We start from the raw sequence: 14977 nt of genomic DNA, 5'->3' as shown, positions 1-14977 counted from the left end.
TCATAATAGAAATCCGCTTTAGAACAAGCGCGTCTGCTCTTAAAGGGAATGTGAGATGATGCTCTGATTGGTTTATGTCACGTTAAACCACACCTATGAATAATGAAGCTACTTCAGACCAACCCATTTTAGATTTGCGTTGGGCGCAAGAGTCATTTATCCCGCCGGTATAATAGCAACAGAGGTGTCAAAAGTATTCACATTCATTACTCTGGTAGAAGTATAGATACTAGGGTTTAAAAAGACTTCTGTAGAAGTTGAAGTATCAACTCAAGCTTTTTACTCAAGTTAAAGTATAAAAGTACTTGTTTCAAAACTACTTAAAGTATAAAAGTAAAAGTAATGTAAGGAAAGAAATCTCTCTCTCTCTCTCTCTCTCTCTCTCTCTCTCTCTCTCTCTCTCTCTCTCTCTCTCTCTCTCTCTCTCTCTCTCTCTCTCTCTCTCTCTCTCTCTCTCTCTCTCTCTCTCTCTCTCTCTCTCTCTCTCTCTCTCTCTCTCTCTCTCTCTCTCTCTCTCTCTCTCTCTCTCTCTCTCTCTCTCTCTCTCTCTCTCCCTCTCTCTCTCTCTCTCTCTCTCTCTGAATCATTTGACGCGATTTCCCCCGATTTCTCCCTCGCTTACCGCATCTAGGTTTCCTTCGGAGGACTTTTAGCGCTGCGCACAACCAAATGTGACTACAGCCTCTCACAAGTTAGAAAGACACCACAACGCCGTTTAGCGATGTGTATTCAGGAGGCGGGACTCAGATCTAAACCGTTTGTGTAATTGGGCAAATTTTTTTTTTTAACGAAGACAAGCCGGAATGAAAACAAGCCGAAATTAAATAGGAGTAACGAGGCTATTTTTAAAATGTAAGGAGTAGAAAGTACAGATAATTGCTTGAAAATGTAAGGAGTAGAAGTAAAAAGTCATCTGAAAAATAATTACTCCAGTAAAGTATAGATACCCCAAATTTCTACTTAAGTAAGGTAACAAAGTATTTGTACTTCGTGACTTGACACCTCTGAATAGCAACAGCGCCCAAGACCCGCCCACAAAGTTACTTGCGTTTCACGCTTGATACTTGGGTTTCAGATCGTTAAAATAGGGCCCAAAGGGTGATATGGAAGCTTATTTCTGCCATGGAATAAAAAAAATGAAACTGTAATTGCGACTTTTTATCTCTCAATTGTAACTTTCTCACAATTTCAAGTTTACATCTCGCACATTTTTTCTCAGAACTGCGTGATATAAAGTCGCAATTGTGTGTTATAGAGAAAATGAGAAAAAAAGTCAGTTTTATTTCTCGCAATTCTCAACTGCGACTTTATATCACACGATTCTGAGAAAAAAAGTCAGAATTGCGAGATGTAAACTCACAAGTGTGAGAAAAAAAAGTCTATTCCCTTATTTTACAGTTTTTTATTCCGTGGCGGAAACAAGCTTCCACAGGGTGACCAATAGTAATGATTAATGAAAATAAAATAAAAAGAAAATGAAATATGGAGATACAAGGTATCCGCCCCACAGAGATGATCAACAAGTTTTTCAAGTTCATCATTAATATCAGAGAAAAGGATATTTTGTGATAAAAAGAGAATAAATTTAAATCCTGCTTTTGAATTTTGAGCTGCCTGCCGCATTCAATTGTTTTCACGTTTGATTTTATGGCCACAATGTGCCTTTTACCATTGACCTTGTGTCAGAATTTTCCCTTTCTAATTTCGGTGAAGGTTGGGCTCTGAGGAGGGACTTGCTATATGTTTGACAAACCATTATTAAAGGTGTCAAGGACATCTCACAATGTTGCCCTCCAGAAACCTCATTTTGGGTCTGTGAAGTTGTGTGTTTAGGTGTTTAGTCCTTTTGTTTTTTAGCTTTTGTTTTGTTCCACACTGCTGCTTACTCTTAAAAAATGGCTGTTTAATTTCATAGTGCTAAAACATTCGATCTGTGTTGAAGTTTTCCTACTTGAGCAAGCACAGCTCAGACGAAAAAAATCAAAATGTGATTTAATGCTTACGGTCAGTCCAACCTACCATTCATGTACACATTAATGCTTTAAACAACCATGCATGCATTTTAATCGAGACAGCGGCGTTAGAGTCCAAACAAGACGTAATTGATAAGATTGGGAATCAATGTGGCATGACTCCTCCAGCGGGGGATGTTTAAGACAGCCTTGCTAATTAGACGCGTGGATGCAGTATTCTCCTCTTGATTTATGTTAATAGGAGTGTTTGTTTACGTCTCCCATAATAAGCCGAGTGACTGCTTTATTGGAATGCCATAGATGTATTCTACGGCTTCATTATCCCTGCCCTTTCCGGCACACTGCGAAGGTCAAGCCCGTGTCCGGCCCCTGCGTGGAGGGCAGTGCTCGGGGAAAAACACCTGAGAATAATATAATGCGGGACCCAATTAACGTTAAAAAGAGGCCCCGGCGACAGTGCAGGTGAAGCATTGAGAATTGCTCATCATTTTGCCTCGCCACAGACGATAACCCGTGGCCTCTGTTGCTTTGCGTGCCACAGGAATATATCTGAACGCCACTGACAACAGGGCAGGAAACTTTAAATTAGTCTTGTGATTCTCATGATAGTTTCTATTCTAGGCTGAGCCAAACAAAAAATGTTTTGCTGGGTGCAATTCAGGCCACTAAGTTTGGATTTACTGTCTGTGCTTATGTGTGTATATACAGTATATATATATATATATATATATATATATATATATATATATATATATATTACACGGCTCTGTGGAATACTTGATTTGGTCCCAACAAATCAAGTATCATCAAATCGTGATTATTCCCCAATAACAACTGCTAAAAAAAAGATAACACAGGAAGTCAGCTGCACTATACGCTTGCTAGGAACGTTTTTCTTCGTGGAAGTTTTTAGAGAGGTATTTTTCTGCTGATGACGACTGCATGGATAAAGCAAAGGCACCAAGTGGACCTCATCAGAAGTCATTAAATATAGCTACACCAGCCAGCGCAACAAAAACATACAAGTTAGACTAAATACACTAAATCTGGTAAAAACGCATTTATTCTTTGCATAGTCTAATAGTTTTTCCTGTGCAAACATTTGCAAAGACCACTGATATTTCTGATTTATGTCCATAAATGGAAAAACATAAACATAAAACAAATATAATTTCTGACACCTTCCATGTCAGTTAAATTGTCTGTCATGGTCTAAAGTGGATGTTCATGGCCAGATAATCTGTCAAAAGTCTGTCTAGGCGGGACAACATATCAGCCAAAGAACTTTTACCTGAGGCTCCCTATAAAACCTGACATGAACTTTGGCTCCAGGCATCAATGCAGGTCCACAATTGAATTGCTGTTGTACAGGATGTCTTAAGAATACAGAGCTTTAAAAGCAGGACACTATAACCTATGGTTTTCTGCGAGACCTCTGCCTTCTCAATACATGCAATAGTTTTTGGCTCCACACTGCAGGTAAGCACAGGAACTCTCGGTCAAAGGCAGAATAGTGTGAATCATACCTGCAGTGCCGGAGTAGTCTGCGATGCTCAGTGGGTAGCCATCCTCGTCTGGGTCAACAGAGAACAAACCCACTCCAAAAGAGCCGTACTGCGCAAAGGATGTACTGTTCTCAAAGTCCTCCAGGTCAATCCTCAGCTCGTAGTTGGCTTGAATGGTAAGTGCATGGATTCGTTTCATGCCTGAAAAAGAAATTTAGATGAAGTTAATGAAAAAATGTGCAGATTAGATTTATTTGAATATAAAGAAGGTGGAAAGAGTGTTTGGGTGACCAGCTTGTGCTACAGACATAATTGATACCTCAAATCATGTTGCTTGTTATTAATAAAATACATTTTGGGTATTATTCAACTCCCATTACAAATCAGGTTTATTGGCAAATTTGACAGACATTCAGCTGTTTGCAATGAGGCAATCAAACAAAAGTAATTGAAATAGCTCAACACAACAGATTTTTCAAGTGGTTTCCCCTTCTGCAGTTTCAAAATGATTCAACCCCCTGAATAGAATCCCTCACAACAACACAAATCTGCAAAACAGGTGTTGTGTCAAGCCCACCTGATGCAACTAATCAAGGGCTTCATTAGTTGCAGCAGGTGTGCTTGAGCTAAAACACATGAAATAACTGAACTGGCTAATTTTGTTGCATGTCACGTTTGACTGCATGTTAGTCAAAAGTCAAAAGAATGGTCCAAGAATGGTCCAAGAAAGGGACAAGATATCATCACCCTTCACAAACAAGAAACAGGATACAAAAAGATAGCAAAGGCACTAAATGTTCCTAGAGACACCGTTGGAAGCATAGATCACAAGTTCAAAGTTAAAGGAACAGTGGTTTTTATATATATATGCCTATATTTCCCTAGTCTGCTGCCTTTATAGTCTTGATACTAGTGAAACCATTAGCCAATTAGCATTGAGATTGTCATTCCTTGTACTTTAACTCTATTGGCTAACCCCTGTGACTGGGTTATTTGTTTTCAAACTTCTTACTCTAACATGAAAAGAACTTGCAGTGAACTTTAAGATTCCACTGCAACATTCGTAGCAAAGTTCTATAGTAAGAGATTCAACATTGAGAATCTGAAAGCACAAAATGCACGTCTTCTTCCTCAGAGGGGCGGGTCTGCTAGAGACATAACTTCTCATTCTTAGCTAAGACCGACATGAAGGACTCTGGTCTACTTCCTGGGATCAATATCTCAACGGGAGACCCAGATTCTAGTAAGTTCTGCTCTTAATATTCCACCCAGTTTTCACACAGAGGAGGAGAGGTGCTTGACAGGAGACTAATGTGCTTGCCTACAAATGAATTCCCTTTGTAGCCCGTTCACTGGCATGTGCGTTGCACCCACAGGACAGAAAATCAATACAGCAGAGTTTTGCTAGGTCTAATCGTAGCTTGCTGCTGGTCTTCAGCTGTTGTGGACCGCAGCGCATGTTTGGGTAGGGTGTTAGGTGAATAAACATTCACCTAACACCCTGCAACTTATTTGCTGTATTTGCTAAACAGAATGTGTTGTTTAAAAAGCATCACACTGTGCCTAACAGATGTTCAACAGCCATTAGATATCTACAAAAAAAAGAGCTACGGGTTACAACAATTATTAACATTAGATATGACACTGAGATATTGTTTTTAAGTCAACGTGAAGCCATTCATAACCCATTTCTTTGCATAAACTGGCAGAGTGAAACAAAATATTCAGGGAGAAAAAAAAATAGGTTGGGACTTTATTTTATTAATCAGGAATTGATTGGATAATGAAAAGTGTCCGTTATGTATCAAAACAGAGTCGTTTGAAGGGAGGGATTGAAAAGTAAGAGGGAGTCATGATGTCATCTAAACAGAAAAGTTGTCAAAATACTAAAAATTACTGGGATTAATTAGTGCATGCTACATGCAATATATATATATATACAGTGTATATTTATATTTGAATTAGTCTTATTTTAATTTTTTCAGTTCTCATTTTAGTTTAAGTTTTTGTGATTTTAGCATTTTTATTAGCTTTTGATTTGTTTAAGAAAATAAATTTTATTTGCCTTTATTTTTAGTATTTTTTTTTGTTGTCATTTTAGTACTTCAACTTCAACATAATTTTTAGTTAGTTGCCAAGGGAAAATTTCTAATTTTTGTTTAAGTTTATTAAGTTTATTTTTGGCTGCTACATCTTTTAAGATTCACCCCTTTGCATCTGAAATGCTCCCCACACTTTGAACCTAAAGTTACATGATAGCCTGAGTGAGAAGCAGCAGTCTATCTGCCTCCCTGCAGTCCTGCAGAATAGACTAACATTTGTTCAAATGATATTGGCATAATAACAGAGATGGTTATGATGGCTTTGAATGGTGGGGGACCGGTGTGGTACCGTTCCAGCAGCAGCCGAGCGCAACATCAGGCTCTATTAAGCACCAACACCCTTCTAATGGTCTCTGCGCTGACTAAATGGATAGGCCATTTGCGCTCGAAGGTCATTTCTGTTTCAACCCAGGGACCCAGAAATGTTACACAGAGGTGCGATCTATCAGAACAGGCGTGCTAAAGACAGAGGGCTGGCTGTGCTGTTCTTCATCTAAAAACTAATGTGCGTATGATTATCTTCACCTGGTCGGGGGTTTCAAATGGCTCCAGATAACCTGATACGAGACCCATCTTCCTATGGTTTTGCACGATATGATCAAAACCTGACTATACTTTGATAAGTATAGTCAACAAGCTTGCAGTGTGCCCTGTTTTAGTTTTTATGGCAGTGATCTATTAAAATGAAATGATACTGTTTTCTGTGTCATACAAAGGTCCTTTACATGCAATCTGCAAGCAATCACATTATTATCGCATGGCACAAGCTGATTTGCCTCAGCTGATCCAGCAGCCAATGAGATTGCTGATCAACATTTAAATAGTCTTATTCAGGCTAATCATGCAGCGCGCAATCCTCTGAAACCCTCCACCTCCCCCAGCTCCACCTGCCTAGATCTGCTATGGGATTTGCGTATGTTTGATTATGCAGCAGCATCTTACTTGCTCACAGCAGGGTGTCTGTGTACCTTTTAGGAGTAGCAAGTCCATACTTGCTCTGCAGCACCAGTAGCGGCAATAATCAACAGCAGCAGTGTGTGTTTTGGCACTGTGTTGAGTTGCCACTATTTATAAAATCTGCTTCCTGAAGCAAAACCTATTGAGAATGACTGCTGTAAATCACATGTTGGATGAGTTGGATATGGAGGCAATAACATACCAGGGTGACTTCATATAGCTTCTAGTGTTGTTGACAAAGACAGTTTGATCTGTTTTTGGGAAGCATTGATTACCGCCGAAACTGCTGCCTGAAAGCCCTGCGGGGAGGACCTCGCTCCACAGCGGATCTGACATTCGTCTAAGTCCACACAACAAAATCAAACACAAACCCCTCAACCTTTCATCATATCACTTCCACAGCCTTGATGGGCCATGTTGTCTAAGCACCAAATATCTATTATCTTGTGATGACATAGCTTTTTTTAATTGTCGTAACATGTTAGATGTTTTTCTTGCGCTTACAAAAGATCCCTTCTTTCTAATTTCTCCTTCTGTCCTCACAGACCCCCCCCCCCCCCCCCCCCCCCCCACACACACACACACACACACACACACACAAAAGAGGATAGAATGATTACAAAATGAGAAATGTTTGAATAATTAAGCATCATCTGAAAAGATGCGCTTGCCAAGAGTTTATCAGTTCAATATAATTCTGTTCGTTCTGTATATTGTCTATGAAAGCTTCATATTTTTCACTCTAAGGAGTCAAATTTGGGAGAATGTCTTTTGGCTATTGGAATGAACATTTACATATCTCCAGGCATAAAATTTAACATGCTCTGACATCAAACAGAAATCTTTGAAATGTAAGTACCGTAGTTATGTTTAAACTGTGGATTTCCTCTGAATTTACATAATTACATTCAGGACTTTAATTAAATCTCAAGAGACTCACTCAACCCAAGTAACAATCATTTCTTAGAGATATATAAAACAGCGAACATGTTGCCCTGAATTACTATGAAGTGCTTAGGTGTAGAAGGTAGTAATTAATCAATTGTTCTGTGAAAGCTACTTTGAAGTGCCGTTTAACTTTGAAAGGCTTCATGTCGGGCCTGAATGACTACATTAAATAGTTGGCATTAAAGGGTCAGTTCAACCAAAAATGAGAATTCTGTCATTCATTCACCCTTGTGTTGTTTTAAACTTTCTTGACTTTCTTTTTTCTGTAAAACACATTCACTGATGTTAGACAGAATGAGAATCAATCAATCAATCAATCAATCTCTATCTATCTATCTATCTATCTATCTATCTATCTATCTATCTATCTATCTATCTATCTATCTATCTATCTATCTATCTATCTATCTATCTATCTATCTATCTATCTATATCTCTATCTATCTATCACGCCTATATATCTTCAAACTTCAAGGCTTTTTAGACTTTTGTGAAAACCTTCAAAACTAACATTCCAAGTTTATCTTGACAAACTTTGTTTTTTTAGTTAAAACAAATTACAGTTACATGAATTTCTCAGAATTTCAAGTCATTTTTGTTCTACTTCCTTCAATTTCCAATCCAAAACAATTAATGTTTTATTTTTTATAGGGACAGATACAATAGATACAACTGCCATTCAATGTATGTATCATAGTGCTTGTAGCTAATTTGCAACAGAATATAAAAAACAATATAAATTATATAAAATTCCTTGTCAATTCAGTTCTGTATGGTGCATGACCGTGGTATTTTAGAATGACACGTATTGCATCTAAACAGTAAAATGACTTGTTGTGTCACCACTGGACTCTGAGATTCTTAATTTCACGTTTCAATTCTTCCGCTGCCTCTTTGAAGGAGGCCCAATTCGTGTTTCAATTAGAACTAAACTGAGGAACTTGAGGTGGTGAGGCAGTGGTGAAATCGGAGGCTCGTGTTGAGCCGTGCCAGCGGAGGACAGATTTCTTTCTGACAGGCCAAGAGCTGCGCTCATTTTCTCCCCGTGCAACAGTCCTCTGCTATTAATTTTTAATCAAGCTGCTCCATCTGCGTTTCTGTGAGGGCTCTGCTGCTCCCCGCAACCATTCTATGAGATGCGTCTCGCATGGCTGTTCCCCGCGCCCTGTCAGACAAAAGCGAGACATTCGAGAAACGAAGGAGAGAGATTTGAGTTCAGTACTGGGGTTTCCACTCTCACGATAGCATATATAAAAACAGAAATTCACACATTCGATTGCGCCCCGAGGTCACGGTGTAAGGGGCTTTGAACACCTGCCAGTGCAGTGACACAGCATCCAGCACATCTTCAGTTCTCTGCAGGATGAATCATCGCACCTAACATGCCCGTCCCTTCCCAATGTGCCGCATCAAAGCTGCTATTTACAGGTGGGCGCTGTCGACTGCACCAATATCGATTTTGCTAATTTTCTAAACCCCGTCTGCACCAGAAACGCTCGCTGCAAGCTGTCTCGGTGAAATCCGTTTTTTTGGGCCTTGAGCTCAATTATATGCAAATCAAGAAAAGGGATTTAATTACACCTGATGCAGGGCTTGTTTACATATTCAGAACGAAAAAAGTGTCTCTTGTCGCCTGCAGGATCCTCCAGAGGGATTCTGGCGGAGTGTGCGACGAACCTTCCGCTGTCAGACGCCAGATCGGGGCATTAAATACGAGCCTCAATAAGGTACAGGAGCACAGCGCTTTGGAAACAGCTGAGGTAAAATGGATGAGGTGTAAAACCTAGAGCAGAACAGCTGTTTGTCTGCTATTGAAAACACATCTGTAGGTACACCTCACATCAATGCAGTTGTTACAGCGCAATTAAAAATAACATATGGAGACCTCCCATCAGAGACTGGAACAAACGCAGTGTTTCTGGAAACTTGCTCAACACTAGAAGCTACAGAACAGGCAGACCTGCCTTTATATCATTGGCCATTCACACATTCCTGACCAATCCAATTAAAGACAGTGATGAGCTCTGAGATACTATAAAGAAGGGTAATTATCTATGACTGCTGCTAATTCAATACACCATCGTGCATTTCATTTAGTTGATTTCTCATTACGGCATTAACAAAAGCACAAAGCCTTTGTTATTCTGATTAAGTGTTGCTTAAAATCTCAATTCTATCCCTTAAATAAAATTGGAACATTTTTATTTAATTTTTTTATTCATTTCATGCAACAATAAATTAAGTTAATATTAAGTAACTAACTTCTTTAAGATACTGAGTAACTTAAAGAGACAATATTGCCAGTTATTATTGTATATTTTTGCTCTATAAACAAAAATAGTTCCAGAAATAGTTTGAACAAATCAACTGTGAATGATTCATTGACTCAAACATAAAGACATTCACTTTTGTTAAAGAAAGAATAAGGCTGTGTCCGAAATCGCCCCCTTATACCCTTAAATACGGCACTATTTGAGGGGACAGCCATTTGTAGTGGTGTCCGAAACCATAGTGGATGTTATTGAGCGCACTCATTCAATCCCATAATGCAACGCAATAACGAGTGTTCATCTGATGTATGTTCAATGCCTAGAGAATACCCATAATGCACTGTGAGAGTCGCAGAGTCCAAATAAATGTGCACGTCGGACCTGAAGATGGCACCCGCAGCTGAATCATCCATCCATCCGTTTTCCAAACCGCTGGTCCAATCTGGCTACAGCTTCGTTTTTAATTGATTATTAAATTGTTTAATTAAGGTTTATACATGCAAGTTTTCATGACAGATTTCAAGATAAATCTTTTCATTACTACATTACAACTGCTAGTTTCAAATGATTAACAGCAAGCACAAACTATGCAAAAGCGGCAGCTCTTCAGGCGCACTCAGTGTCCGAAATCACTCGCTGCACAGACCGATCGGTGTGTGATATCAAAGTACCGACGGTTACGTGTGCTTTCGAATCACTCTCGCAGTACTTTGATGTCATGCATCGATCTGTCTATCTGTGCAGCGCCACTTCAAGTCCAACACACCTAATCACTTCTTTTGTTCCAGAATGAATCATTTGAGTGAATGATTCAATGACTCACTCATAAGCAAAGTCACTTATCTTTTCTCACATGAATCAGTGTTTTTGAATGAATCGTTTGAGTAAATGATTCTACTGGCATAACAGGTTCACCTCTTTGAACCTGTGTAAAAAATACATCTTTAGTTTAAGACTTCTATAAAAATAGCTATAGAAAGGCAAATATAATAATAGTATAATTGGCTCACAACAATGATGTAAATAATACCAAAAACATCCCTCTTTATGCACATACACATTAAACAACTTGCTTAATAAGGACTTTGGTCTGGACCTGAACCTGTGTATCCAGCATGAGCACAAGAGCTCAACGGCAGGAGAGAATTTACAAACTGCAGCATCATGACTTTAAAATTAATGTATTCTAATTTAATATGTGCCAACAGAACATGTTTGAACTGGCACTGACAAAAATGAGGTTGAACATGAGTGTCATCGGATCCAGCGTAATTCACATCCTTTATTCATGTGGGGACTGTCACAACAAATAACACAGGCCCGGCGTGGGTAATCAGGAGAATCGGGGGAATTCCCGGTGGGCCGCTTCACTTTTGGGCCGGTCGAGGAAATTTATTAATTTTTTTTCACATTTGTCACGCAGTTAAATTAGGCTACACACGTTCCGCATTCTGACACTGCAGCGCGCAGCCTCTGCATGGGTTGTACCATGAGAGGGAGTTCTCCCCTCCCCTCCCATAGAGTTGGTAGGGTCCATAGCTCGTCTTTTCCAAAACGTTTTCTCAGGTAGGCTACCGCGGCACCGCCGGCGCCTACCGATAGCTGGGCCGGCCCTACCGTAACGGTACGCGTCAGGGAGGATGGATGGGAGGAAGAGGCCAGGAGGGGCTGAAAAAGCCAGGTTGAAAAAAAGAAAGGCATTGGAGGAGGATGCTGCCAAATGTGCCAAGCTTACAGATTTATTGTCAAACTATTCACAAGCAAAATATTAAATTTTATTAAAATATTTGCCTTTTTGTATCACCCAATACATGGCGATTCATATATTCAAATAGTATGCAATTTAATATTGATAACAAAACTCAAGCTTGATCTGTGTATGCAGTAAAATGAGCTCTTAATTATTTTTTGTAGCTTCTAAATAGCTTCTAAATCTCTCATTATACTATATTATCACCCAATATTGGATTCAATCTTTTTGTCAACTTGTTTTCTTTCAATTAGGACTGGTTTTATATTTCTATTTGCATCTGATTAATCATAGGCCTCATTTATCTGAGAGTAGGTATCACATTTTTTTATTAAAAAAGCATTATTTTTGAATACAAATAAAACTGTAAACATTAGTTCAATATGCCTCTTTGTGGAAGAGTGGGATACATTTCAAATGCATTCTTTCTTTCTTTCTGCTTTTGTTAATTTATCAATCTATCCTTGTGGAATATTTTTTGTTAACTTCTCAGCTTAAGTGAATTATTATTTAACCTTTAAATTATTTGTTGAACCATGGTATTAATAAAAACTACACAATAGTAAGAGCTGAACTGTTGCTTCATTTATCCAATTTGGAAAAAGTGCTAATTTGGAATTCCACCATGGAAAAAGAGGGCCTGAAACTTCCAGGCTGAAAAGTGGCCCCACTCCGGCCCTGAAATAACATTTCATCTGTGGCTAAGGTAAAAACTTAATTACCATGTTGGGATACCGTGGCGCACACAAGCAGCCATCTTACTCATCTATACATAGGGAAAATAGCGATTTATACAATAGAAATCGTTTTTAAAAAAGCATCTTTACAGTAATAAACAAGAAAAATTAACAGAATTAATGATGCGAACTTCATCAAGTATGAGAGATTGTGCTACAAATCAGCTGTAGAAAGATAAGTGTCATTATTAAGCTCAATTCAGTTCAGTGTTTATATTATTCACTGATAACTCAAGAACCAGTTAATTGAGTCAGTGAGTTGAACGATCTGATTCATGAACAAATCTTTCAGACAAGTTTTATGATTGAGATCAACTGATTAATTCATTGATTAAACTCAAATAACTTGTTCACAAATCAAAGTACGTAAGCATGTCAAAGTATACCTTTTTGGTCTGTTTACCATGCTTTATACAAATTATACTGAATGATTTCAGACTACTTGAAATTTAGTGCACTAGTCATATGGACTACTTTTATGATACTTCAATGATACATTTATGATTCTTTTGCTTCCTTATCCATTTATTAATAGCATGGAAATGAGTCACCAGCATGATATTCAAAATTTCTTCTTTAATGTTACACAGAAAAAAGAAAGTCATATAGGTTTGGAATGACATGAGAGTGAGTAAATGGTAACAGATATATATATATTTTTTTATCTTCTAGTTCCTCACTGTGGCATATGCTGTAATAGTATTAATAAGATAAGAAGTCCAGGTCTGTTCCCCCTCATTCATCTATAAAGTTATGGGATGTTAATGGCCGTTCAGTTAGCACTGTGAAATTATCTGGAGTGCTTTCACTGATAGCATCATAGCGGCTTTGCGACGCCATCAGCTGAAATCTTATCAGCGACATCAGCCTCCTATCTGTGTGCTGACCCGGTTTCATGTCTACAGCTCGCCGCCTGTCTATTCCTCTGAAACGCTTCACAAAACACACATTACAGTTCATTACTGTGTCAGGTTTGGCCAAATGAATGGATGCCGTGAGACAGAAAAATATGCAGAGCATCCCGAAGGTTACAGAGACTAGAAAAATAATGCTCTTTGAAAAATAGCTCCCATTAGGAATCTGAAGCATTCAATGGAGCATTGCTATTTAACTTTTTTTTTTATTATTATGCACCATCTCTGAGATTTGTAAAGCTCTGCATCTGTCTTAATAAACACAATCCTTGGCCAGACACAACCTTCAGTGGTATTGTACAAGTTAGATCACACAGGCCCTGTTTACACCTGGTATTAAGATGCGTTTTGGTCGATCGGATCACAAGTGGACGACGCTAAATACAGGTGTAAACGGGGTCTAAAACGTTTTGAGCTTATCCACTTTCGACCACTTCCAGGTAGTTGAAAACGCATTTGACCGGATTGCTTTCGCAGTGTAAACACTCATGTGGTCGAATGTGTAATGCACAGAAATGATGGGAAGCGCGCTATCCAGACGGGATTTAAACTTTGTCGGCTGGATACCCAAGTTTGGTTTGAAGACGAAAAATGTACCAAGCACAATGTTCTCTCACCACTCCTGATTTCTAACACACACTCACAGCGCTCGCCGCGGTCTTGCGGCTATCAGAGCAGAAACGAAAGCTGATGCTCTCCGTATTTTTCCGTCATCTCCGTGTGCATTCATATGTAAATTGGCCAAGCTTATTTTGTCCATTAAATCAAAAGATCTGAAAAAATAAACCATACATTTACCACCTAAGCAAGTTCCATGGGGAAAAACTTAGATTTTTTCTTAGTAAAACCAAAGAACAGAAAATCTTTGGGTTTGGTAAGATTTTTTTTTGTGTGTTTCTGAAATGTTTTGAAAATCTCACCAAGGCTGCATTCATTTGATAAAATACAGTATAAACTACTGTGAAATATTGTGAAATATTATAACATTTAAAATAGCACTTTTCTATTTTAATATATTTAAAATGTCATTTATTCTTATAATGGAATTTTTTTTAAACAAAATTTATAATAATTATATAATATATAATTAATTTAAAATTAATATAATATAATATAATAATTGTATAAACTTTATAAATAAGAAGTTTAGCTAGTAAACTGAGCTATATTTCTGTTAAAATAAAAATCAGTCATGACATTGCCTTGATCTTTTGACATATAAGAGGTCTTTTGTATCATTAAAACATCCTGCAAGTTTCACAACTTAAAACATCCTCCTCATTATAAACAAAGCATTTATTTAATCAAGCTCCAAAAATACAGAAACGCGTTCAGTTTGTGACGTACTCCATGCTTGAGTCTGTCGACAACAGGACAAATAGAAGAGTAAACGGAAGCGTAAAGGAACGTTCGTAGATTTCAGAAGGATACCAGCGTCAGGAATAAACGGATGGTTCAATTTTAATGCCGTTATGGATATGTCGGAGGATTATATGTTTGTTCGGGGCATTTGACTGCAGATTGTTTTGTAAATGAGGCAAAGCGTAATGGAGAGTTTGCAAAGACACTAATGTTGACAGATAAAGCGGTCAGCTGTATTGGATCTAACAGAAGCTGCATCACAAACCGTAAGTAAACAATTTCATAATGCTTTGTCTGTAAATTACTTGGGTGAAATAGCAAGTGGAAGTTGATACTGTTTCTTAGGCAATGACCTTAGCCAATCATAACAGTGACTGACAAGCCTTAAAGGTGCATTGCGCAAGTCTCTGAGTTTTGCAGAACTATGCCCCCTTCTGGCGACACGCGAAACTGCAACCA

General features: G+C 38.3%; 1 protein-coding gene across 3 annotated transcripts in view; it reads right to left on the bottom strand.

Annotated features, from left to right (window-relative positions):
• fibcd1a (fibrinogen C domain containing 1a) overlaps window positions 1-14977 on the bottom strand; it is a 116500-nt gene that overhangs the window by 8146 nt on the left and 93377 nt on the right. For all 3 annotated transcript variants that reach the window (XM_084389213.1, XM_084389212.1, XM_084389211.1), the window contains one exon: window positions 3500-3679. In XM_084389213.1, coding sequence (XP_084245339.1) covers window positions 3500-3679 — 180 coding nt within the window. The remainder of the gene's footprint in view (window positions 1-3499; window positions 3680-14977) is intronic.

The sequence above is a fragment of the Rutilus rutilus genome (assembly GCF_951802725.1).
Source record: "Rutilus rutilus genome assembly, chromosome: 19".
Classification (NCBI taxonomy): Eukaryota; Metazoa; Chordata; class Actinopteri; order Cypriniformes; family Leuciscidae; genus Rutilus; species Rutilus rutilus.
The sequence above is the reverse complement of the archived record's forward strand: the minus strand, read 5'-3'. Positions and strand labels throughout refer to the sequence as shown.